Raw genomic sequence first — 23,921 nt, 5'->3', positions numbered from 1 at the left:
TCCACCCACTCCGGGCCAGGAGCACCCCCCAGTTATGACAACCACAGATGTCCCCAGACATGGCCCCGGGTGTGGGATGGACAGGTGTCGTATAGCAGTGCTGAGATTGTGCCCTGGTCACAGCAGCACCCTGACAGTGGGGGCAGGCCTGAGCCTTCACTTTGGTACCTGTTCAGTCTTCACAGCGGCCTTGGAGGAGGGAGGTGGGCTTCCCCCATTTCCAGCTGAGGAAATAGGCTCCTAGGTTGCGGGGCAGCCTTCCCCAGTGCAGCCACGAAGGTGTGGAGCCAAGTTCCACCTGGCCTGGCCCCAGGGACGGTGCTGGCTGGCACTGGCTGGCACTAGGCCACCAGCTGGGCTTTGGTTTGCAGCGGTGGTGGTATTTCCCATGGATGGCAGAGGAGGAGCTGGGGCCCCAACCAGGGTGTAGCTGCAGGGAGTGCGGGAGCCAAGGCCAGGCACAGCTCCCCCTCAGACCATTCTGGCGTTTGTAGGGTCTTCGCTGGCCTGGCGGGGGAGCAGGTGAGCGCACCAGCCTGTGGCGTGAGTGGAGCGTGCAGGGCCCCGGCCCAGCGGGTCTGGGTCCTGGTGGTTTCAGGATGGCTGCTGCACGTGTGGCCTCACTAACCGCGCTGGGCAGGGGACGCGTGGGCATGGTGCCGGGGGACAACTCCCCAGGCTGTACCTGAGACCCCGTGGCCCTACCTGGGCATGCGGTGTGCGTGTGTGTGCACGTACGTGTGTGTGCATGTGTGTGTCCATGCGCACGTGTGTGTAGGGGGTATGTGCCCGGGCCTCCTAGCTGGGACTCCGCAGCAGTGCCTGGGCCTGGGTTTGAGGCTGGGGGTGATGGAGGGATGTCAGGACGGAGATTCCCGGGTGCCAGGCCCCACTCCGAGAGCTTGGCCAAGTTGCCACCCACAGGAGCAGATGGAGTCCCCAGCCCTGCCTGCCCCGAGTCCCAGCTCTACGGGATGCTGATGGTACCCTCGGCCTCTCTCCCCAGGATGGGCGGGATCCCCGCGGTGAACGGCCGCGGGGAGCGGCTGCTGCTGCACATTGGCATCATTGACATCCTGCAGTCCTACAGGTGGGTGCCCGGGTCTGCGGTCCCACAGGTGGGTGCCCGGGTCTGCGGTCCCACAGGTGGACGCCCCGGGTCTGCGGCCCCACAGGTGGGTGCCCGGGTCTGCGGTCCCACAGGTGGACGCCCCGGGTCTGCGGCCCCACAGGTGGGTGCCTGGGTCTGCAGTCCCACAGGTGGGTGCCCGGGTCTGCAGTCCCACAGGTGGGTGGGTGCCCCCAGGACACCCATGCACAGAGGTGCTTGCCTGTGGAAACAGCCGCACCAGCAGCTCTCGGGGCTTCCTCAACCTGGGAAGCTCTTGCTTGGCTGCCCGTTCTTGATCCCTAAAGGGAAGGTGTTTGGTCGCCTTGAAAATCCAGAGTGAGTTGGGCATAGTGGTCCACACCTGTAATCTAGCACTGTGGGAGGCCGAGGCAGGAGGATTGCTTGAGCCTAGGAGTTTGAGACCAGCCTGGGCAACATAGCAAGACCCCATCTCTACAAAATATCAAAAAATTAGCTGAGCGTCATGGTGCTCCTGCAGTCCCAGCTACTCAGGAGGCCGAGGCAGGAGGATTCCTCGGGCCCAGGAGTTCAGGGCTGCAGCAGTGAGCTATGATGGCCGCGCTTCACTCCCGGCTGGGTGACAGAGCAAGACCCTGTCTCAAAAAAAAAAAGAAAAAAGAAAATCCAAGGAGTGGGTTTGAGGCCTCACTTTGGGGCTCGAATATTTGTTTTTTGGTTTTTCATTTGTTTGTTTTGAGACAAAGTCTCGCTCTGTCACTCAGGCCGAAGAGCAGTGGTGCGATCTTGGCTCACTGCAACCTCTGCCTTCTGAGTCGACCCTATTCTCCTGCCCCAGCCTCCCCAGTAGCTGGGATTACTGGCACGCGCCACCACGCCCGGCTAATTTTTGTATTTTTAGTAGAGATGGGGTTTTCACCATGTTGGCCAGGCTGGTCTTGAACTCCTGATCTCATGTGATCTGCCTGCCTCGGCCTCCCAAAGTGCTGGGATTACAGGTATGAGCCACCGTGCTCAGCTGGGGCTCTAGAATGTTTAAAAACAGTCACCCCCTCGGTACTATGCACATTGGGACCAGATGGTTCTCTGGGGTGGGGCCATCCTGGGCCCTGCAGGGTACTGAGCAGAGAGCCTCCACCCACTTCCTGCCGGGAGCACCTGCCACCCTGAGTTTTGACAGCCACGACTGCTCGAGGCCATGGCCCAGTGTCCTGGGGGGTGCACAGTGGCCCCTGAGTGAGACGGCCTGGCATGGGCTTGGCTGATGTCAGCTGCCACTCCGGTGCTCTCTCCACAGGTTCATCAAGAAACTGGAGCACACCTGGAAGGCCCTCGTCCACGATGGGGTGAGCACCTGTACCCTCCTCCCATCCCACCTCCTCCTGTGAGCGCCTGCACCCTCCTCCCATCCCTCCTCCCTCTGTAAGCACCTGCACCCTCTTCCCATCCCTCCTCCCTCTGTGAGCGCCTGCACCCTCCTCCCATCCCTCCTCCCTCTGTGAGCGCCTGCACCCTCCTCCCATCCCTCCTCCCATCCCATCTCCTCCTGAGCGCCTGCACCCTCTTCCTATCCCTCCCTCTGTGAGCGCCTGCAGCCTCCTCCCATCCCCCCTCCCTCTGTGAGCGCCTGCACCCTCCTCCCATCCCCCCTCCCTCTGTGAGCGCCTGCACCCTCCTCCCATCCCCCCTCCCTCTGTGAGCGCCTGCACCCTCCTCCCATCCCCCCTCCCTCTGTGAGCGCCTGCACCCTCCTCCCATCCCTCCTCCCTCTGTGAGCGCCTGCACCCTCCTCCCATCCCCCCTCCCTCTGTGAGCGCCTGCACCCTCCTCCTTTCCCTCCTCCCTCTGTGAGCGCCTGCACCCTCCTCCCATCCCTCTTCCCATCCCACCTCCTCCTGTGAGCACCTGCACCCTCCTCCCATCCCCCTCCCTCTGTGAGCGCCTGCACCCTCCTCCCATCCCCCTCCCTCTGTGAGCGTCTGCACCCTCCTCCCATCCCTCCTCCCATCCCACCTCCTCCTGTGAGCGCCTGCACCCTCCTCCCATCCCCCTCCCTCTGTGAGCACCTGCACCCTCCTCCCATCCCCCTCCCTCTGTGAGCGCCTGCACCCTCCTCCCATCCTTCCTCCCTCTCTGAGCGCCTGCACCCTCCTCCCATCCTTCCTCCCTCTCTGAGCGCCTGCACCTTCCTCCCATCCTTCCTCCCTCTCTTGAGCGCCTGCACCCTCCTCCCATCCTTCCTCCCTCTCTGAGCGCCTGCACCCTCCTCCCATCCTTCCTCCCTCTGTGAGCGCCTGCACCCTCCTCCCATCCTTCCTCCCTCTGTGAGCGCCTGCACCCTCCTCCCATCCTTCCTCCCTCTCTGAGCGCCTGCACCCTCCTCCCATCCTTCCTCCCTCTGTGAGCGCCTGCACCCTCCTCCCATCCCCCCTCCCTCTGTGAGCACCTGCACCCTCCTCCCATCTCTCCTCTCTCTCTGAGCGCCTGCACCCTCCTCCCATCCTTCCTCCCTCTGTGAGCGCCTGCACCCTCCTCCCATCCTTCCTCCCTCTCTGAGCGCCTGCACCCTCCTCCCATCCTTCCTCCCTCTGTGAGCGCCTGCACCCTCCTCCCATCCCCCCTCCCTCTGTGAGCACCTGCACCCTCCTCCCATCTCTCCTCTCTCTCTGAGCGCCTGCACCCTCCTCCCATCCTTCCTCCCTGTGAGCGCCTGCACCCTCCTCCCATCCCTCCTCCCTTTGTGAGCGCCTGCATCCTCCTCCCATCCCTCCTCCCTCTGTGAGTGCCTGCACCCCTCCTCCCATCCTTCCTCCCTCTGTCCTCCTGTCTGTCGTCCCAGCCTTCCTCCCATCTGTCACTCCACAAACGCAGACTACCTCCTGGGGCCAGGCACTGAGGACTAACGTCTGTGTGACCACAGCCTGTAGAACCCAAGATCCCAACAGGCACCCCCATTTTTCAAAAGAGCGTGTAGAAGGTCCAGGCAGGAGCTTCCAGAATAAGCCTTGAGTGGGTCAGGATGGCGGCTGGCAGAGGCCTCTGGGGATGTCTTAAACCTTGCCAAGGCCCGGAACTTGCTGCCCAGGGCAGATAGGAGCACTGTCTCGGCTCTGACGAGGCTGGCCAGGGTGTCCTGTGCTGCTGCCCCACGTCCCTGGGGTTGTCCTTGTCCCCTGGCCCAGAGTGGCCAGGCACCACCTCCCACTGCAGCCTGCGGGGGAGTCGTTCACAGTCCTGGTACGTGGCCACTCCTCACCCAAGGAGGCTGGGAAAGGAGGTTGCATTCTGGGAGGCCGAGGGTCACATCCCAGCAGGGCCCCAGCCAGGCCATCCTGCCTCAACCTCCCCTGCAAGTCCATGTGGGCCACTGCGCCTGGCCGGAATACTTTATTCAGCTGGGTTAAAAAGTCAAAAATGCTAACAGGTCTCTAGTGGAAAAGCCTCTACCCATTCCCTGGCACCCAGTCTCCCTCCCCAGAGGGAGCCACTGTTCCCTGTTCCATGCGTCCCTCCCAGGAAGCCTCGGTGCCATGGACCCATCTCGAGCCTTTTCACACGGAAGGTGCCCCCCACACACATACAGCGTCTGTCCGGGGCTGTCCCCAGCTGTTGGTTGATGCACCCTCTGCCCCCCGGGAACCCCCCCCAACTCTCTTCCAGGACACGGTATCCGTCCACCGCCCCAGCTTCTATGCCGAGCGCTTTTTCAAGTTCATGAGCAACACGGTCTTTCGGAAGAACTCCTGTAAGCCACCTGAGCCCCGCAGGGCGGGAGGGACCCTGGAGAAGGCCCAGAGTGCCACGGGGCGGGAGGGGCTCTGGGGGAGGCCGAGAGCCCCCTGGCAGGGCAGTAAACTCAGAGCCCCTGTGCCCCCCTCAGACCGGGCCTCATCCAGAGGTAGGGTAGTCAGGACATTTGCTCCGCACAGCAGTAGAGCACAAGTCTGGAGCCACCGCCAGAGCCTGAATCCTAGCCTGGCCTCGTCCCGCCCATGTGGCCTTGAGCAGGCACCTCCCTCTGTGCCTTGGTTTCCCCATTGGCACAGCACTGTGAGAGTACAGTGTTTATATATGGGATGGGTGGGCCTGACCCAGCAGGCAGCTTACAGTGTGTGGGGCTGTCCACAGCATCACCATCGCCAAGGAATCGCATCCCGGGCAGGGGAACCTGGGAGGCTGGCCCAGCAGGGTATGGTCGGGAAGGTCCCAGGGCAAACAATGGTGGGGAAGGTGGGGACTCGGGGTTCACCCACAGGGTGCCCGGGGGAGGTCCCCATCTCTCAGGGCTCAGCTTCCCCTCATGGGCCACTGTAGCATCTGGAGGCAGATTCAGGGTTCCAGGCTCCTGCGCAGACCTCAGCCCATGGCCCACCTGCTGCCAGATGGATTCCCCCCTGGGGTCTGTTTCTCAGCCACCCTCCCCACCAGAAGGCTCCCGGGCTCCCCAGCATCCTGCACAGGCCTGGCCCACAGAGGTGCTTGGGAAGTGTCTGGGGTGGGCACGAATGATCCGCAGGTCCGCACCCACGGGGGTTGCAGGGAGGCGGCAGGGACAGGCACGCCAGTGCCCAGCGCTTGCAGTCAGGCTGCTCTTCCCGGCCTGCACACTCGCTCCCGGCCTCGAGGTCAGGGACCCCCTCTCATCAACACCGTGCGAATTGGCAGACCCCACGTGTCAGGATCTGTCTCCAGAGAGCCAGCCGTTGAGCCTGTCCCCACACCCCACTCTCTGGGACTGATGCCACAGGATCATTCCCAGTCATCGAGGGCTGTTTGCCAGCCTTTGGTGACTGTAGGAAGCTGCACAAGGCAAACTGAGCACCTACTGTTTACCAGGAGCTGTGTGGGTCATTCTGGGGGTAGAGGTCACAAGAGCTTGGTGAAGAGGCAGAGCTCACACAGCACTGAGGACAGGCCCGGCCCTGTGCGGGACATCACCCGCGCCACCTCACCCCACCGCTAAGGTCGGCCCCCAGGGCCCAGAGAGACCGAGCCACACAGCCAACGGGCGAGCCTGGATCTGCGCTCAGGCCCTACATGCTGAGCCACTGGCTTCTCTAACCACAACATCTGGTGCTCCCCAAGGCTGTCAGTGTCCGTCTGAAAATGGGGGCTCTGCCCGGGCTGGGCTGCACATAGAAGGGGTTGAAGCCTGCAGGCATCCCTGGCCAGCTCATTAGATGGGAGTCACCGGTCTGCAGGATCCCGGGAGGGGCAGGCACTGTGCCAGGTCCCAGTGTGTCTCCTAGAGACAGTCGGGTGGGCAGGACAGGGAACTCGGGCTCGCAGTCCCTCCCTAGGCAGACCCCGGTTTTCCACCAAGAGGCTGTGGTGCTTCCTGGCCTCAGGGACCGGTAGGGGCCTGGTGGGCCACAGGGACGGGGGGGTATATGTGGGCAGCGGCCCTGTCTGGGCTTTGCTATGAGCCCCCAGCAACCGCAAGCGCCAACCCCCACCCTTCCCTGCAGCCCTGAAGTCCTCGCCCTCCAAGAAGGGGCGCGGCGGAGCCTTGCTGGCTGTGAAACCCCTGGGGCCCACCGCTGCCTTCTCGGCCAGCCAGATCCCCAGCGAGCGGGACGAGGCCCAGTACGACCTGCGGGGGGCCCGCAGCTACCCCACGCTGGAGGACGAAGGTGAGGGGCGGAGGGCAGAGTGCGCTTGTGGGCGCTACGGGGGGTGCCAGCAGCAGCCCAGTGGGTGGGGCGCCGCCTCATCCTGAGTGCCCATCGCTCAGCCGCCCCCTCCGGATCTGCAGAGCCGCCTGCCCAGGGAGTGGGGGCTGCTGGGACGGCCCCAGGGAAGAGCCCAGGGGGAGCTGAGTGAAGGCTCCACCAGGCGCGGTGGTGACAGCTCCCGCCTTCTCTCACGGTCACTGTCATCTGAGGCGCACCAGGATGCCATCGAAGGCATGCAGCCCCCAGGCTAGGGAATGAAGGAAGGGACATAGCCGTGCAAGGGCCCTGGGGCAGGACTACACCTGCTGGGGGAACAAGGAATCCGTGTGGCCAAGCAGCGGGGAGGGGAAGACAGCGGGGAGGGAGGGTGGAGAGGGGACGGGCCAGGCGGCACAGGGCCCTCTGGGCTGTCTGGATTCTATTTTGAGAGCGGTCAGAAGCCTTTGTGTGAGGGGAACGTCGTCCTTCCCTGCCGTGTGGGGAGGTGGGAGTGTCTGGGAGGTGGGCGGGCACTGGGCTGTGGGCTCCCAGGGTGAGCCAAGCCTCAGGGAGAATCGACTGTGTGTTTGGGGGCCCGGAGGCTCCGCAAGGTGCCCACAGTCCTCTCCCCGCAGTCCGGCCGGACCTCTTGCCCTGCACGCCACCTTCTTTTGAAGAAGCCACTACAGCCTCCATTGCCACGACTCTGTCATCCACATCCCTCTCCATTCCTGAGCGGTCCCCCTCGGAGACGTCGGAGCAGCCGCGGTACAGGTGGGCGAGGCATCCGCTGTGTGTGGGGGCGGGGCATCCGCTGTGTGTGGGGGCGGGGCATCCGCTGTGCGTGGGGGCGGGGCATCCGCTGTGCGTGGGGGCGGGGCATCCGGTGTGCGTGGGGGCGGGGCATCCGGTGTGCGTGGGGGCGGGGCATCCGGTGTGCATGTGGGTGGAGCATCGTATGTACAGAAGGACGGGGCATCAATGTGTAGGAGGGAGGGGCATATGCACAGGTAGGCAGGCGCTAGGCAGGGCAGGTAGACTGAGCAGGCGGGCCATCCTCTTTCTGGGTGTCACCTGTTTGCTGTGTCTCTACAGGCGGCGCACACAGTCCTCCGGACAGGATGGCAGGTGAGACCCAACCCCCTTCCCTCCCTGGGTCTCACCAGCTCCCCCTGCACAGCTCCCAGCTCCCTTTCCAGCCCCCCAGCCCCTCTGCTCTCTGCCCGTTCTCTCCTGGGGACAGATTTAAGATTCCAACACTCGGCCCTAGCACCACACACTATCTTCCAGCCACTTTGTTTTTCTTACAGCTAGAGCCAGGGCAGCTCTGGCCTGTGGATCCTTCCTTATTTCTTCTTCTATTAAGCTTTTTTTAACTTAAAACAAGATACAAGAGGGAACATCGTGAAATGCACCCCATTCCTGCCCGTGGCCCATCTCCTCCCCCAGAGCAACCACTGGGACTGTGGGTTTTGTCTCTTGGAAGATACTTTCTGGGAACACAGCAGATGTGCACCAGGCTTGTGGTTCCCTTTTATTTTGACACAAATGGGCACACCCGTGCACGCTGCCCACACCTTGCTGTTGTCACTTGACTGACAGGGATCTCAGGGGCGGGTGCACACCGTTCCTGACACGCCTGTGCGCTGTCCTTCCATCCCATGGACTGCACCTGGCTTTAAGTGCCCAGCCCTTGGGGACATTTGCAAGGTTCCCGGGGTCTCGCTCTTGTGAACACCGGGGCAGTGGCGAGGTGTTGCTTTCCTTAACCATGTTTTAATCACTGCCGCCTGATGAAAGAAACCCCTTGGTGCCCTGGGTGGGATGTGACCCTCCCCTCGGTCTAGCGTGCCATTTGGAGAGACTACATGGCCCGGCCTGGCTGCCGGGACACGGAGTCACCTGTGTCAGGGCCTCGGCTGCCAGGTGCAGGCACTGCCTGGGGGGTAGGCAGGGTCTGTGGCACCCAAGCTGGCCGGGGCTGCCGTTCACTCATAACGTCCACAGAGCCTGCTACATCCCAGGCCCTGCCGGCACCATAGTCACCAAGGGACCCAGGTGGACAGTCCCTGGGCTGGGGGTGACAGCCAGAAAGAACAGGCCCAATCAGGAGGCTCCCAAGTCCCCTCTGGGACTGGCCCTGGAGTTCACTGGGCACTCCTGGGGGTAGGATGGGGGAAAGCGAGGAGGGAAACTGAGGCACAACCTTCCATTGCCTGCAGGCCGCAGGAGGAGCCACCCGCGGAAGAGGATCTGCAGCAGATTACAGTGCAGGTGGAGTCTGCGTGCAGCGTGGAGATCGTGGTCCCCAAAGAGGAGGACACAGGGTGAGCATGGCCTCGGGGGGAGGTTGGGGTGCCCACCTGCTGTGGGCCCGGAGGAGCTAAGAGCACCCCGAGGTTTCGTCATGAAGCAGTTTTTTGTTACTGGGTTGTATTCACAGATGGTGGATTTTCCTGTAAGTTTATTTTTTGATTGAAGGGAGTGGTTCTCAACTAGCCGGGGTGATCCTGGCCTCCAGGGGACACTGGGCAATGCCTGGGGACGTTTGTGGCTGTTAGAACTGGGGGGTGCTCCTGGCATGGAGTGGGTGGAGGCCAGGGATGCTGCTCAGCATCAGCCTGCAGTGCTCGGGATGGCCCCACCCCAGAGAAGGACCTGGTTCCAGTGTCCACAGGGCCCAGGCAAGAGACCCTGGGCTAAGGGTTGTGTAAGAGCATCTCTGAACTTCCAAGTGTTTAACAATTTTTTTTTTTTACCTTTTTAGTATTTATTTATTTTATTTTATTTATTTATTTTTTTAATTTTTTTTGTGAGACAATATTGCTCTGTTGCCCAGGCTGGAGACCAGTGGCTCAATCTCGGCTCACGGCAGCCTCCGTCTCCCGGGTCCAAGTGATTCTCCTGCCTCAGCCTCCTGAGTAGTTGGGACTATAGGCACCCACCACCACACATGGCTAATTTTTTTGTGTGTTTTCAGTAAAGACGGGGTTTCTCCCATCAGCCAGCTGGGCAGGCTGGTCTCAAACTCCTGACCTTGGCCGGGCACGGTGGCTCACGCCTGTAATCCCAGCACTTTGAGAGGCCGAGGAGGGCGGATCACGAGGTCAGGAGATCGAGACCATCCTGGCTAACACGGTGAAACCCCATCTCTACTAAAAAACAGTAAAACTTAGCCAGGCGTGGTGGTGGATGCCTGTCGTCCCAGCTACTTAGGAGGCTGAGGCAGGAGAACGGCGTGAACCCGGGAGGCGGAGTTTGCAGTGAGCTGAGATGGCGCCACCGCACTCCATCCTGGGCGACAGAGCAAGACTCCACCTCAAAAAAAAAAAAAAAAAACTCCTGACCTCAAGTGATCTGCCCACCTTGGCCTTCCAAAGTACTGGGATTAATTTTATTGAGTTTCGTTTTGAAGCAAGAGGCTTAAAAGAAATATCTGTTTTTTTAAAAACACAGGACACAATAGTTCTGGCCCTTTTGGGGATATGGTGTCAGCTGCTGTTATTATTATTTTCTTTGAGACAGAATCTCGTTCCGTTGCCCAGGCTGGAGTGCAGTGGCACGATTTCGGCTCACTGCAACCTCCACCTCCTGGGTTCAAGTGATTCTCCTGCCTCAGCCTCCCGAGTAGCTGGGATTACAGGCGTGCACCACCACGCCTGGCTAATTTTTTTGTATTTTTAGTAGAGATGGGGTTTCACCATGTTGACCAGGCTGGTCTCGAACTCCTGACCTCAGGTGATCCTCCCGCCTCGGCCTCCCACAGTGCTAGAATGACAGGCGTGAGCCCCGTGGCGGCCCCTGTATGTTTTTACTTTTTTGTCGTTTGTCTGGTGTGTATAATCCCATGCTTGCATTGTTACCAAATTCTTCTTGCCTTTCTAATGATTTTTGCTGAGATGCTTTTTTATTTTTGTTCCAAGAGAGCTTTTTTAGCACTCACAGCAGTGCAGACCCAAAACTAAAGCCCTGGGGGTTTATCTTCCACCCAGTGCTCCTGCCACTGTCGACTCCTTGCCATTGCCAAACTTTGCACCATGAAATTTCAGGCTTTGCTAAAAGGAACTGAACCTCCGACGTGGCAGGAGGGCATGTTTAGCCTCATTCCTGGGATGAACACTATGCACCGTGTGGCCATAGCCAAGGCCAAGGCCGTTCCTCACCTCCTCTCTGTGCCTCCGTTTCCACAAATGCAACACAGGGGCAGTAGCCGCACCCTCTCCATCCCCCATGATAGACTCAGTGGGTTAATCACGGGAGCCAGCCCTGGCATGTAGTAAGTGCTCAGTGAAAAGGAAAAAGAGGCTAGGCTCAGAGGCTTCCGTCTGTGATCCCTCCTAACTAAAGGAGGCTGAGGCAGGAGGATCGCTTGACCCCATGAGTTGGAGACCAGCCTGGGCAACATAGTGAGACCCCATCTCTAAAAAAAAAAAAAAAAATTAGTTGGGTGTAGCAGTGCACACCTATAGTCTCAGCTACTTGGGAGACCAAGGTTGGAGGATCGCTTGAGCCCAGGAGGTGGAGGCTGCAGTGAGCCGTGATTACACCATGCACGCCAGCCTGGCTGATGGAGCCAGAGCCTGTCTGAAGAAAACAAATCAATAAAAGAAGGAAGCAGCTCTGATCCCAGTGGCTAGGTGCCATCTCTCCCCACTTGACAGATGAGGAAACTGAGGCTCAGAGGACGAACAGGCCCTCCCAGGGTGGCACAGCTGGTGAGGGTGAGGCCAGCACCTGCCCACAGGTGTGTGTCTGAGCTGGGAGTGGCAGGGCCGAGCTGTCAGTGGGCTGGCAGGTCACTCCTGGGGCCAGCATGGGGGGCTTCTTGGGGAGGTTTGTTCTGATTTGCGTTAAATGGCAGCGCAGGAGCGCGTGGCCTGTGGTCAGCTGCCTGGGTTTTCGTCTCAGTGATGACCATGTGAAGCCCCTGCCTGGGTCCTGAGTGGGGGCGCGGGGAGTCTCCGTGTGGGGGCTGAGGGTCAAGACCCTCTGTCTACCCCTGTCCCCAGGGTGGAGGCTTCCCCGGCCGGTGCCTCTGCCGCTGTTGAAGCAGAAACTGCCAGCCAGGCCTCAGACGAGGAGGGCGCACCTGCCAGCCAGGCCTCGGACGAGGAGGACGCGCCCGCCACCGACATCTACTTTGTAAGTGCCCCGGGCTCCTCCTGCTGCCGGCTTGTCATCCGGACTCTCTGTCACACACGCTCCACCGTGTGCACACCACATACACACACCCGTACACAGGCATGTGAGTGTGCCCTGTCGACCCACCCACATGCTCTCTCACCAGCCAGCACTCTCACGACACGCCCACATGCACCCACCAGCCACGTTCACACCCACCTTCTCTTCCTGGTCTAACCCCACGGGGTGGGAAGCTCCTCTAAACCAGGCCTTTCTGAGGCCCCAGAGCTGCCCCTGTCCCCCTTCCCGGCCTTATGCCCACGGCACCTTCTGTGCCACCCATCTCCCTGGAAGTCGTCCGGAGTCCTCAGACTCTTGGCCCCTCGGGAGGCCCCGGCACAGGCTGAGGTCTGGTGTCCTTGACAGCCTAGACGTCCAGACAGGGCTGTGGCGGCAGGACCTTCTCCCTGTTGCCGTGGGCGTGGCCAGGTGGGCTCATCCTTGAGGAGGGCCAGGGGACCGGGCAGTGGCAGGAGGGCTTCATGCTCCCACGCCGTGGGCTGGGGACTCGTGGCTGCTACTGGGCAGGGCTGGGTCTGCCCGGCCCTGGGGACCTGAGATCCCTGCTCCCCCTTGGCAGGGTCTGGGTGAGGTGGTTGCCAGGCAGCCAGTGAGGCCTGGGATGTCCAGGCAGCGTCTCCACTCCCCGGTGGTCCCACTCGGGTCAGGCAGCCCCAGGTCACAGGGAGGGCTGGAGGCTGCAGCCCACTTCCCAGATGGTTTGTTCTCACCTTGCACCCCCTGGGAAGGCGGGCTGGGCATGGGCACCAGGCCTTAGGGCCTGTTTTGGGGGCACCTCCTGGCTGCTTCATAACTAACTCCCCTGCTCTGTCTCCAGTGGCGCCTCTGGGGTCCCCATGCCCCCACCTGGCCCTGGAGAAGGGAGGGACGGGCCACGTGCCTGTGCCCCCCCCACCCCACGTCGTCACCCCTTTTCCCGGGACTGGTTTGTGCGTGTCCTGGTCTCCGGATGGTATGGGGGGCCCGGGGGCCATGTCGTGCTGTGTGTCTGTGTCCTGATGCCCTGCCGGGTGGGCAGCAGAGAAGGGAGAAGGGTCCTCGGTCCTGCCCCTGCCCCTGCCCCGGCACCCCCCACCTTCTGCTTGGCCGTCAGCTATCCCCACCTGCTCCCCACCACCTCCCTCTGCCTCTCCCACCCGACCACAGGGGTGGCTGCCTCATCCGCTGTCCTCTGTTTTCCTTCCTCCTCCGGCTCGCCCGGCCCGCCCCGTCCAGTTCACGGATGGGAGGTACTGGATTTACTCTCCCCGCCATCGCCGACTGCGGGCCGTGACGCTGAGCGCCTCAGGGACTGTAAGTGACCAAGCCGGCTACCCTGGGGAGAAGGGGCGGTGCCCCTCAGGCAGCAGGGAGCCGCAGGTCCCCGGCCGGAAGCTCAGTGTCTGACATCCGTTGTTTTCCAGAAGGGCTTTGGGGAAATCACGGCTGCGGTTGAGGTCAGCCACGCTGGCCCCAGACCAGGCGCTGGGCTGCGTGCGTCACTGGGAATGTCATTCGGTCCCACGTCGAACCAAGCGCTCCATAGGGCGGCACCATCACCAGGTGCACAGCTGAGGCCCAGGGTCTGCCTCGGACCCCGGCCGGACCCCAGCCAGCCCCTCTCTGCCCCTGGACCCAGCCCTCCCGTGTCAGGGTGTCTTGGGTGGACGCTTCTCACTCGTGCAGACCTGGCTGCCCCCTGGCCCCGCTGGCTGCACAGGGGAGGTTGCACAGGTCAGCAGAGGGGCTGCAGGGCCATGGAGCCGGGGAGGAGATGGTCTCTCCACACCCACCTCACAGATGGAGGCGCTGAGGCCTTGGCTCCCCTGGGGGCCTGGGAGACCACACGGTTTAGTCAAAATCCAGATCCCCAAGCTCTCAAGGAGGTCCCCCTGGGACGCCACATGGGCCCCACGTAGCCGTGAGATCCTCAGGGCCTGCTGTTGTCATTATGACCAATAAGCAAGGGGCCCAGAGAGGCTAAGAGACCTGCCCAGTGCCACACAGCCAGAACGGGGCGCAGACCCAAAGCAGGAGTGTCTCCTCGAGACAAAGCCCCCGCCGAGGCCACTGCGACTCCCCGCCCATCAGCAAACCTCTCTGAGCACCGCTGTGTGCCAGGCACTGTGGAGTGACCCCAAGAGGTGGAGCCCACTTCCCCAGCTGCTCCAGGCAGCTCCGTCCCACGGAGCCAGCGGGAAGCAGCCAGCACGAAGCTGTGCCCCGGAGATCGTCCGGGAGCTGCCCAGAGGGGCCTGCTGGGAGGGGGAGCACTGGAGAGACCCGGCAGCCCTGCCGGCCACCCCACCATAGGCAGGGAGCAGTTCGCAGAGGCCGCCTACGGAAGCGGGTGCTTGGACTTTGAAAAACACCTGACTTGAAGGGGCCGGCGTGGGGAGGGTGGTCTCGGCAGCAGAAGCAGAAGTATGGGGGCCAGAGGGGAGGCAGGGTAGCTGCTGAAAGCACCCCAAGGCCTGAGTGCTGAAGAGCCTGTGCCCTTGGTTCTGGTCTTCTTGGGGTCACCCGGTTCTGGGTCCCAGCTGCCACTGCCCCCCACTTCCCCTGTCTGCCCAGCTGGTGGCTGAGGGTGTCCCTCTCTGTCCCCCCAACTCCTGCAGGACAAGGAAGCCAGCTGTCCTGCCCTTTTTTTTCATTTTTTGAGACGGAGTCTTGCTCTGTCGCGCAGGCTGGAGTGCAATGGCATGATCTCAGCTCACTGCAACCTCCACCTCCCAGGTACAAGCAATTATCCTGCCTCAGCCTCCTGAGTAGCTGAGATTACAGGCGCCTGCCACCATGCCTGGCTAATTTTGAGTTTTTTGTTTGTTTGTTTTTTGAGACAGAGTCTCGCTCTGTCGCCCAGGCTGGAGTGCAGTGGCACAATCTCGGCTCACTGCAAGTTCCGCCTCCCGAGTTCACGCCATTCTCCTGCTTTAGCCTCCCGAGTAGCTGGGACTACAGGCGCCCGCCATCACACCCGGCTAATTTTTTTGTATTTTTAGTAGATACGGGGTTTCACCGTGTTCACCAGGATGGTCTCGATCTGACCTCATGATCTGCCCGCCTCAGCATCCCAAAGTGCTAGGATTACAGGTGTAAGCCACCGCGCCCAGCCTTGTTTGTTTTTTTCGAGACGTAGTCTCATTCTGTCACCCAGGCTGGAATGCAGTGGCTCAGTCTCAGCTCACTGCGACCTCTGGCCTGGGTTCAAGCGATTCTTCTGCCTCAGCCTCCCAAGTTGCTGGGATTACAGGCTCCTGCCACCATGCCCCAATAATTTTTTGTATTTTTAGTAGAGATGGGGTTTTACCATGTTGGCCAGGCTGGTCTCGAACTCCTGACCTCAGGTATCTGCCCGCCTCGGCCTCCCAAAGTTCTGGGATTACAGGCGTGAGCCACCATGCCCGGCCTTAATCTTTGTATTTTTAGTAGAGATGGGGTTGCCATGTTGGCCAGGCTGGTCTTGAACTCCTGACCTCAAGTGATCCACCTGCCTTGGCCTCCCAAAGTGCTGGGATGACAGGCGTGAGCTCCTGCACCTGGCCTGTATCCCCGTTTCTAATGCTGTAGCAGAAGGATACTGTCATCCCTGCCCAGGTGTGTGTGCGGTGCCGCCCAGGATGCCCCTCCCAGAGAGTGGCCCTGAGGTAGCTGCTGCCACCCTTCTCTCTGCGGGCCAGCTCTTTCAAGGCTTAGGTGGGGACCCTGTTTTGGCCCCACATTTTCAAGTCCCCATGGGAGCCATCAGTGCAGCCACCAAATCAGTACTGAGCACCCACGCAGGCTCCCCATGCCGGGCTCTCAAGGGACATTGGGTGGACCTGACCTGCCATTCCCGCATCAGGGATTCCAGGCTGCATTTGCTACCCTGGAGGAACAGGCAAGGCCTGTGCTGGGGTCCCGGCCCCTCAGTGCGGGAGTCAGTCCTACGCGATGCGGCCTCTCAGGGCAGGAGTGCGCTGCCCTCGGTGCCCAGGGGCCGGGAACAGGGGTCTGGTGGGAGCTGTAGGATCGGGCAGGGTGGAATGAGCACAGAGGTGGGCCCTTTAGAGGGAGCATGGAGGCAGGGCCCGAGGCAGGGAGAGGCAGTTCTCCTGCAGATGAGGTCTGGGCTCACCTGGAGCACAAGGGAAGCCCCTGCTGGCCCAGGCTGGGGAGCTGGGAGCTGGCAGAGGCATGGGTTGGCCTGGGCAGCGGGTGGGCAGCGTTGTCCTGACTGGAAGGACGAGCAGTGTGTCTTGGGGTGATGGACTGGGTTGTGGCTGTGACAAGTTTAGGGGCCGAGGGCTGCCAGGTGGACGTGGCCAGGCAGGTGTGTATTCAGACCTGGCACTTCAGGCCGAGGCCAGGCCTGGGGGAAATTCGCAAGTCATTTGTGCCGGGAGGGGCGTTGAAGGCTGGGGTGGTGACGGAGGCCCGAGAGAGAGGAGGACACAAGGAAGACAGGGAGGCCAGGCTGGAGCCCTGAGGAAGCAGCCTGGGGGCAGGAGAAGCAGGGGGAGCTTGAGGGGGCGGGGGCTCCTCAGGAGGCGGGGCGGAGGTGTTGGAGGAACGCTCCCTCCCTCCCTCCCTCCCCAGATCCCACCCAGACCTGGGACCCCTCACGCAGGCACAGCTGGGAAGAGCTGTCCGTGTCCCTGCACACGGCCCTGCCTGTGCCTAACCCTGAACTTGGCCCTCAGTCTGCCCCGCTGCTCAGGGAGGTGTCTCCTGGCTCTCGCAGGGTGGGTGGTCCGAGCCTCAGTCTCTCCTAGCACGTCTGTGCCGGCAGAGGGGGCTGGCCCTGCCCACGGGCAGCCATATATTCAGGTCCCGAAAGGCTTCTGGGTTGGGAAGTAGGTCCGGCACCCCGACCTCCCAGGACCCCGGGGAGAGCTTCCAGGAGCCTGTGCGCTGGTGCCCGTGGCACAGGCGGGATTGGGGGCTGTGGAGGAGGAGGAGGAACACTGGGTGCTCCAGGTCGCGACCCCCACCCGCTTCCGCCGGCTCTGTCACCTGCTATCTCAGGCCCCGCCTCGACTGAACTAACCGCTTTCTGCCGCCCACCGCACCCCCCCCGCCAAGCTGAGCTAAGGCCCCAGGCCCGTCCAGGTTGGGAGCAAGTCCACTGGGTCAGAGAGGGCAGCTGGGCTGAGCCACCCCTCGTCCTCTGTGGGGGATTCGCCTCTTTTATGTTCTCCTGTCTCTTCCTTCCTCCCTCTGCCTCTCTTGCGCCTCCTCGCACCCTGCTCTTCTGCGCCCTCCTGCACGCGCGCCCACCTGCCAGCCCACCGATGAGAGGAGCTGGGTGTACTCCCCGCTCCACTATAGCGCCCAGGCCCCCCCGGCCTCCGACGGCGAGAGCGACACAGTAAGTGTGGCCCAGGTGCACCCGCCGGCCCCGTGGGCTCCAGAGTTCTACTGAGCGTGGTCCCCAGCCACTGGGATAGGCAGGGACTGAGGCCTGGGGCGGGAGGGCACAGGTGGCCCAGAGCTCCACCCTGGGCTCTCTGGCTCTGAGGTGGCCATGGGGTAAGTGTCTCAGGGCCTGTGTTGGCCCAAGGAAGCCAGTCCCTGGCAGGGGGCCTGGGGTGGGTCCTCGCCCCGCCCACCTTCACCTGTCCTCTTGCTCTTGCAGTAATTTCTATGCAGTCCCCGACCCAGAGCCGAGCTCCACTTCTGCTCCGGCTGCCCCTGAAGGCGCTGCCCACCCTGCTGAGGCCCAGAGCTCGGGAGATGCCCGCCTCGCCGCCCCACCGGACCTCGTCCTTCCCCTGCACGGATGCCGACGGCCGGGCCCCTCCCCGACAAGCCTCCCAGGGCCCCGGCACCCCCGTCGGCAGCCTGCCCCTGTGAGACCCACCCTCCCGAGCGGCAAGTCGCATTTGAGTCCTTACTCGGCACAGAGACGGAAGCACGTGTGTGCTGTTTTAGGAAAAGAACAAAAAAGACACAAACCAACCAACCAGAGGGAGAAGAGCCCCTGCCCACTGTACTCTTTGGTTCTCTGCTGTGCCTGCCTGTGTCCTGAGGAGGAAGCCAGGCTGTTCCTGGTGGCCTCTGGGGACCTGAGCCCCGGGGGCCCCATCGGCCTGCAGAGGGGACAGCTGGGGTCCCGAGCCGCTCTGCCTCCATCCACATGGGAAGCGGGAACCCTCCTGCCCTCAGCTTGGGTTTGGGGGCCTCAGTGCAGGACATCTGGCCTGAACATCGACTGTGGGGACAGCCCTCGCCCTGCCAAGTGCTGCGGCCACTCAGCAGCTGTCTTCCTGCCGCAGTGGGTCCCGACACCCACCCCCCAGGTGCCCCTCGAGCAAAAACCTCTGGCGCCTCCAATCCAGACCTACCACAGCTGGGGGGCCAGGCCTCCTCTCCCCCAGGCCTCCAGCCACGCTGGCGGAGGTCAGGGCTGGGGACTTGTCCTTCTCTTCCGATGTGGGCCACTCAGCAACTGGCATGGAGGGCCCAGGCAACGGAGACACTTTCTCCATGGCAGGACAGAGTGGGAGGCCAGGCCTTGGGCCACAGGAGACCAGCTCAGGGCGGAAGGTCAGGCTCCCCGACCCCTCCGCCTGGAGGCATGGCCTAGGGGGCCAGGCCCGGCTCCACGGGAGTCTCCTTCAGGACTGGGGTGGATGTCCGCCGCCTCTTTCTTGTTTAAGTGATGTGATGTTTCCGAGGAGGGGAGAGAAGACTTTGTTTCCGGCTCATCACCCTCCAAGAGGGCAGCGCTCCCAGTGGTGGGACTCAGCCCAGACTGCCCTGGGGCAGCTTTCTGGGCCCGCTGCGCTCAGAGGGTGCTGGTTAGAGTCCAGAGCTCGGCAGAGTCGCCCACCCTGCCCTTCCCCAGGGCCCCTGAGAGGGGCTTATTGGTGGTGGCTGTGGGGATCCCCCACTCCCAATACATGCCCAGGATGGGAGGAGCTGCAGTGGAAGCTGCACCTTTGGGAAGAATTCCTCTCCAGCCCTGGCAGAGCCTGGTGTGGGGTCTGAGACGGCTGGAGAACCTGCTAGGCAGGGCTCTGTGTTTTGTCTGTTGCAACCTCCGTACGACGCCACGCCACCCGCTGTTCACGTCCCATCGGCCTCCTGCACAGCCCACACGCTGCGCCCGGAAGGCCCCTGCTGTAGAGAAGCCGGCCCCATCCCCAAGGCCCCCAGCAAGGACACACACTCCACGAGAGCAGCCCCTCCACTCACTCTGCCCAGGAGAGGGTCCGACCCTCCTCGGGAACCGGCCACCCACGTGGCTCCTAGCACCCATCAGGACAAGCCCACGTGGGGTCCTCCCTGTGTGCTCAGAGGGTCTGTCCAGCCCCGGGAAGTGACCTTGGCCTCAGTTCACAGCCTGGTGCTCATCTGCTGGCACCGGGCATCCACCCATCAGCCCCCGCCCTGTCCCTCCGAAGGACACCCAGCAGGCACCCCCCAGGGAGGCAGGGGCAAAGGTCAGAAGGGGTGTCTGGGACCTGGATGGCCAGCAGGGACAGGGGCATTGTCGTCATCTCAAAGGCCCAACCCCCAGAGGCCACACCGATCCTCCCAGGGAGCCCTCGAGTCGCCCTGCCCAGAGCCCTGGCACCAGAGACGCGGAGAGCCTGCGGGGCTGACTCGGAGCAGCAGGTGTGGCCCCGGGCGGGCAGCACCGCGTCCAGGGCAGCCTCCCTCCGCTGAGCGACACGGGACACCAGTGCCCGGCCGACGCTCCCTTGCAGGAGAAATGTGCAAACCTCTGTGGATACCATTTCATTTCCATTCTTGTGTTGTCTCCAAGGCCCCTTTGGAGATTTACTTGGTGTTGGTCGTGTTTTTTGGTTCCTTTTCAGAGAACTGTAAACCGAGGCTGATGTGCTCCACTGACTGTGCCGAGGGGCGGGGGCAGGAGGACAGCAAGACCTATTTATAATATTTAGCGAACTCGGTCTCCCTCAGATCCCCCGCGAGGGAGGCCGCTAGACCCACCCCACTGTCCCCCACGATAGAAGTCTGTAAATACCTTGGTGACCAGTGCCCACTTCTCCTCCTGGGTCACCTCTGATGGCCGCCGTCCACTGAGAACGTGGACAGTGTCCAAATTCCTGTACTGTAAAGACTAAAAGGCGTTTGCTCTGAGACTGACAAGGCGGAAACTTCCATGTGTCTCCTGCCAGGCTCTGTCCCCCTACGCCATCCCGACACGTCCCCGTTCCCCCGAAACCTGGCTCAGTGCAATACTCCCATTGCCATGGGGTCCTTCACCATGGTACTGTCTCCACAGCCCCTCAGTCCCCGCCCCAGGAGAGGCGCCTGCCACCTTCTCCTCGTCTCCGGTGGTTCAATCGCTCCGCCTGTCCCCACCCCAGTCCTATTTTTATGGCCGAACTGATTCTGAAACAAAATGAAACTGCAAACCCTGTGTGTCTTAACTCCCCCCGGGGATGCCACTCCATTCCTCCACCCCGTGGTCTGGTGCGTGACAATCCAAAGCGCTGCGCCTCGTGGTCGAGACGAGGGTGCTGTGTCCCTCAAATCCAGAGCGGTGGGCGCCTCTGAAACCATACAGCCACTCCTGGCCCCAAACACTGGTTTGCATCCCAGGTTCCTCGCCCACCTACCCCCTCCACACCCCGTCTTTTTAGAGATCTCTCTAATAAATCGGGTAATAAGCATCCGCCTGTTTGCCTTTCTGTGGGTTCCGGAGGTCTGGTTGGGAGTCTGAGGAGTGACTTTGTTCTGTGTTTTTTGTTTTCTGATTTTTTTGTTTTGTTTTGTTTTCTTCTTTTTAAGAGATGGAGTCTCGCTCTCCACCAAGGCTGGAGTGCAGTGGCGCGATCTCGGCTCACTGCAAGCTCCGTCTCCTGGGTTCACACCATTCTCCTGCCTCAGCCTCCTGAGTAGCTGGGACTACAAGCGCCCGCCACCATGCTCAGCTAATTTTTTGTTTTTAGTAGAGACAGGGTTTCACCTTGTTAGCCAGGATGGTCTCGATCTCCTGACCTTGTGATCTGCCCACCTCCGCCTCCCGAAGTGCTGGGATTACAGGTGTGAGCCACCGTGCCCAGCCTTTTTTTTTTTTTGAGATGGAGTCTCGTTCTGTCGCCCAGGCTGGAGTGCAGTGGAGCGATCTCAGCTCACTGCAACCTCTGCCTCCCGGGTTCAAGCCATTCTCCTGCCTCAGCCTCCCGAGTAGCTGGGACCACAGGCGCCCACCACCACACCCGGCTAATTTTTTTGTATTTTTAGTAGAGACGGGGTTTCACCATGTTGGCCAGGCTGGTCTCAAACTCCTGACCTCAAAGGACCCGCCCGCCTCATCCCAAAGTGCTGAGATTACAGGCATAAGCCACCATGCCTGGCCTGAGGACTGACTTTGAATCTTAGAGAAGAAAGAAACCTTTGTGAGATTGATGCTGATACCAGTAATAGGACCCAAACACCTTACCAGCTGTGAACCTCCTTCAGGTACCAGTTCAGCTCAGAAAACATTTTATTGCTTCCAACATCTGTACAGCCCCCCAAAGTTTGTATTTGTTCTGCTAGAGCGGTTCCAATTCAGTCACGTTTGGACCCCTTGAAGGGAAAACATTTCTCTTGGACTCCCAGGTTGAGAAACTACATTGAAAACAAGATCCTGGCCAGGCGTGATGGCTCACACCTGTAATCCCAGCTACTCGGGAGGCTGAGGCCAAAGAATTGCTCGAACCTGGGAGGCAGAGTTTGCAGTGAGCTGAGATCACGCCCCTGCACTCCAGCCTGGGCGACAGAGCAAGACAATGTCTCAAAAAGAAAAAAAAAAGTAAGATCCTGTCTGTAAGGGAGCCCTTGGAACAATGCCGTTTTCAGCACAGCTGTTTTATAAACTGAACATGGAGGTGATCTCGTTGTTTTAGGTTTGTTTTTGTTTTGTTTTGTATTTTTTTTTTTTTTTTTTTGAGATGGAGTCTTGCTCTGTCACCTAGGCTGGAATGCAATGGTACGATCTCAGCTCACTGCAACCTCCGCCTCCCAGGTTCAAGCAATTCTGCCTCAGTCTCCTGAGTAGCTGGGACTACAGGTGCCCGGCACTACACCCGGCTAAATTTTGTATTTTTAGTAGAGGTGAGGTTTCACCATGTTGACGAGGCTGGTCTCGAACTCCTGAACTCAGGTGATCCACCCACCTTGGCCTCTCAAAGTGCTGGGATTACAGGACTGAGCCACCGCGCCCGGCCCATGCAAGTGATCTCTTAATGTGCTGCAAGGATGCATCTGAATTTTGGGAAGCACAGGGTCAGGCCTTCGCTTTGTTTTGGGCCATCCCATCACCATGACAACCCACATCTCAGGACCGGCAAGGTCATCATCTAGAGCGGCAGGAGATGGTCTCTTCTTCCTCTGTAAGGTTCCATCCTTGTCTTAACACCAAGCAAAGCATACAAAGCCAGCGTTTACGGGGATGTTATGAAGTTGTATTCCAAGATAAACATCTTATTTATTTATTTTTTTGAGACAGAGACTTGCTCTGTCGCCCAGGTTGGAGTGCAGTGGTGTGATCTCAACTCACAGGAACCTCCGCCTCCTGGGTTCAAGCGATTCTTCTGCCTCAGCCTCCCGAGTAGCTGGAATTCCAAGTGTGCCACCATGCCCGGCTAATTTTTGTATTTTTAGTAGAGACGGGGTTTCACCATGTTGGCCAGGCTGGTCTCGAACTCCTGACCTCAAGATCCACCTGCCACAGCCTCCCAAAGTGTTGGGATTACAGGCATGAGCCACTGCGCCCCACTCAAGATAAACATTTTAATTTTAATTTTTAATTTTTTTTTTTGAGATGGAGTCTTGCTCTATCGCCGAGGCCGTAGTGCAGTGGCACGATCTTGGCTCACTGCAATCTCCGCCTCCCAGGTTCAAGCAATTCTCCCTGCCTCAACCTCCCAAGTAGCTGGGATTACAGGTGCCTGCCACCACGCCCGGCTAATTTTTGTATTATTTAGTAGAGATAGGGTTTCACCATATTGGCCAGGCTGGTCTTGAACTCCTGACCTCAGGTGATCCGCCCGCCTCGGCCTCTCAAAGTGCTGGGATTACAGGCGTGAGCCACCGCGCCCGGCCAAGATAAACATTTTAAAGGTTAGCTTAAATTACTATCATCCTCCATAAACAGGCCTTCCCCAGCCCCGAGTGGTTAGAACTGCACGGGGTGGTGGTAGCAGGGACCATGGATGGCTAGGGGAGCTCAGGACAGGACATCAGCGTCTTCTAGGTCTCTGGCCTCCAGCCTTGCCCCTGAAGTCCGTCCTCCCACGCCAAACTTGTTTCAACAGCAAGTCCCCCAAACCCTGCTCACAACCCTCCCACGGGTCCCCAGCACCCACACCACAAAGCTGGGCAGCCTGGGTTGAGAAGGCAAGTGTTAAGAGTGACATTCCCTCTCTGAGCCTCAGTTTCCCCATCTGTAAAATGGGTTGATGGGGGACTACAGGGAGTTATCAAAGTTTTTTTTTTTTTTAAAGCTTAACTCCCAAAATACATAGGTGTTCATTGGCAGGTGGTGGAGCATAACGATGACTCTCATAGGAAGGCTTTTCAGTTTCTGTCCCCGTGCCCACCCTCTGCCCTCTGGAGCTGCCTGGCACCTAAGACCTTCCCGGTTCCTCGCCTTTAGGGGACCTCGCTTCCCCGGACACGCCTCTCCTCGGCTACGCCCCTGGTCACGCCAGTGAAGGCCCACTTCCGGCCTAGACCCGCTTCTTATTGGTCCCGCCTTGGCAGGCCCCTCCCTCCACAAGATGCCTATTTTGTCCTTGCCCCGCCCACAGTTTCTCAGGCCCCCTGAGGCGCGGGGACCCGCCTGGGGCTGCCTCCAGCACTGCCTGAAAGGAGACTCCACCACCCTGGAGGAGACAATACCACTGGAGTCAATCACGCGGTCCACATTTTCAGACGTAGTGGAGAGTCTGGGGCGTCGGAGTCCTTGTGGGCTGGGGCGGCGGGATGGGTTGCTCCTTCCTGGCTCAGGCGCAAATGGGGCAGCCTGGAGAGCGCCGTGGGCGAGGAAGGCC

The 23,921-nt window shown here is 60.7% G+C and overlaps 1 protein-coding gene across 6 annotated transcripts in view; it reads left to right on the top strand.

Annotated features, from left to right (window-relative positions):
* The window catches only part of PIP5K1C (phosphatidylinositol-4-phosphate 5-kinase type 1 gamma), a 71,314-nt gene extending 50,762 nt beyond the window's left edge, over positions 1–20,552 (top strand). For 2 of the 6 annotated variants that reach the window (XM_054463724.2, XM_063658248.1), the window contains exons 9-19: positions 1,007–1,090; positions 2,388–2,436; positions 4,751–4,835; positions 6,559–6,723; positions 7,380–7,518; positions 7,840–7,872; positions 8,967–9,071; positions 11,754–11,886; positions 13,162–13,239; positions 17,192–17,275; positions 17,543–20,552. In XM_054463724.2, the coding sequence (XP_054319699.2) occupies positions 1,007–1,090; positions 2,388–2,436; positions 4,751–4,835; positions 6,559–6,723; positions 7,380–7,518; positions 7,840–7,872; positions 8,967–9,071; positions 11,754–11,886; positions 13,162–13,239; positions 17,192–17,275; positions 17,543–17,545 (958 nt within the window). In that variant the 3' untranslated portion in view covers positions 17,546–20,552. The remainder of the gene's footprint in view (positions 1–1,006; positions 1,091–2,387; positions 2,437–4,750; positions 4,836–6,558; positions 6,724–7,379; positions 7,519–7,839; positions 7,873–8,966; positions 9,072–11,753; positions 11,887–13,161; positions 13,240–17,191; positions 17,276–17,542) is intronic. The other 4 variants (XM_063658246.1, XM_054463725.2, XM_054463727.2 and 1 more) reach the window with 4 other exon arrangements.
* Positions 20,553–23,921: the final 3,369 nt, after the last annotated feature.

This window comes from Pongo pygmaeus, chromosome 20, assembly GCF_028885625.2.
Source record: "Pongo pygmaeus isolate AG05252 chromosome 20, NHGRI_mPonPyg2-v2.0_pri, whole genome shotgun sequence".
Classification (NCBI taxonomy): domain Eukaryota; kingdom Metazoa; phylum Chordata; class Mammalia; order Primates; family Hominidae; genus Pongo; species Pongo pygmaeus.
Note: the sequence above shows the minus strand (reverse complement) of the source record. Positions and strands in the feature narration are given on the sequence as shown.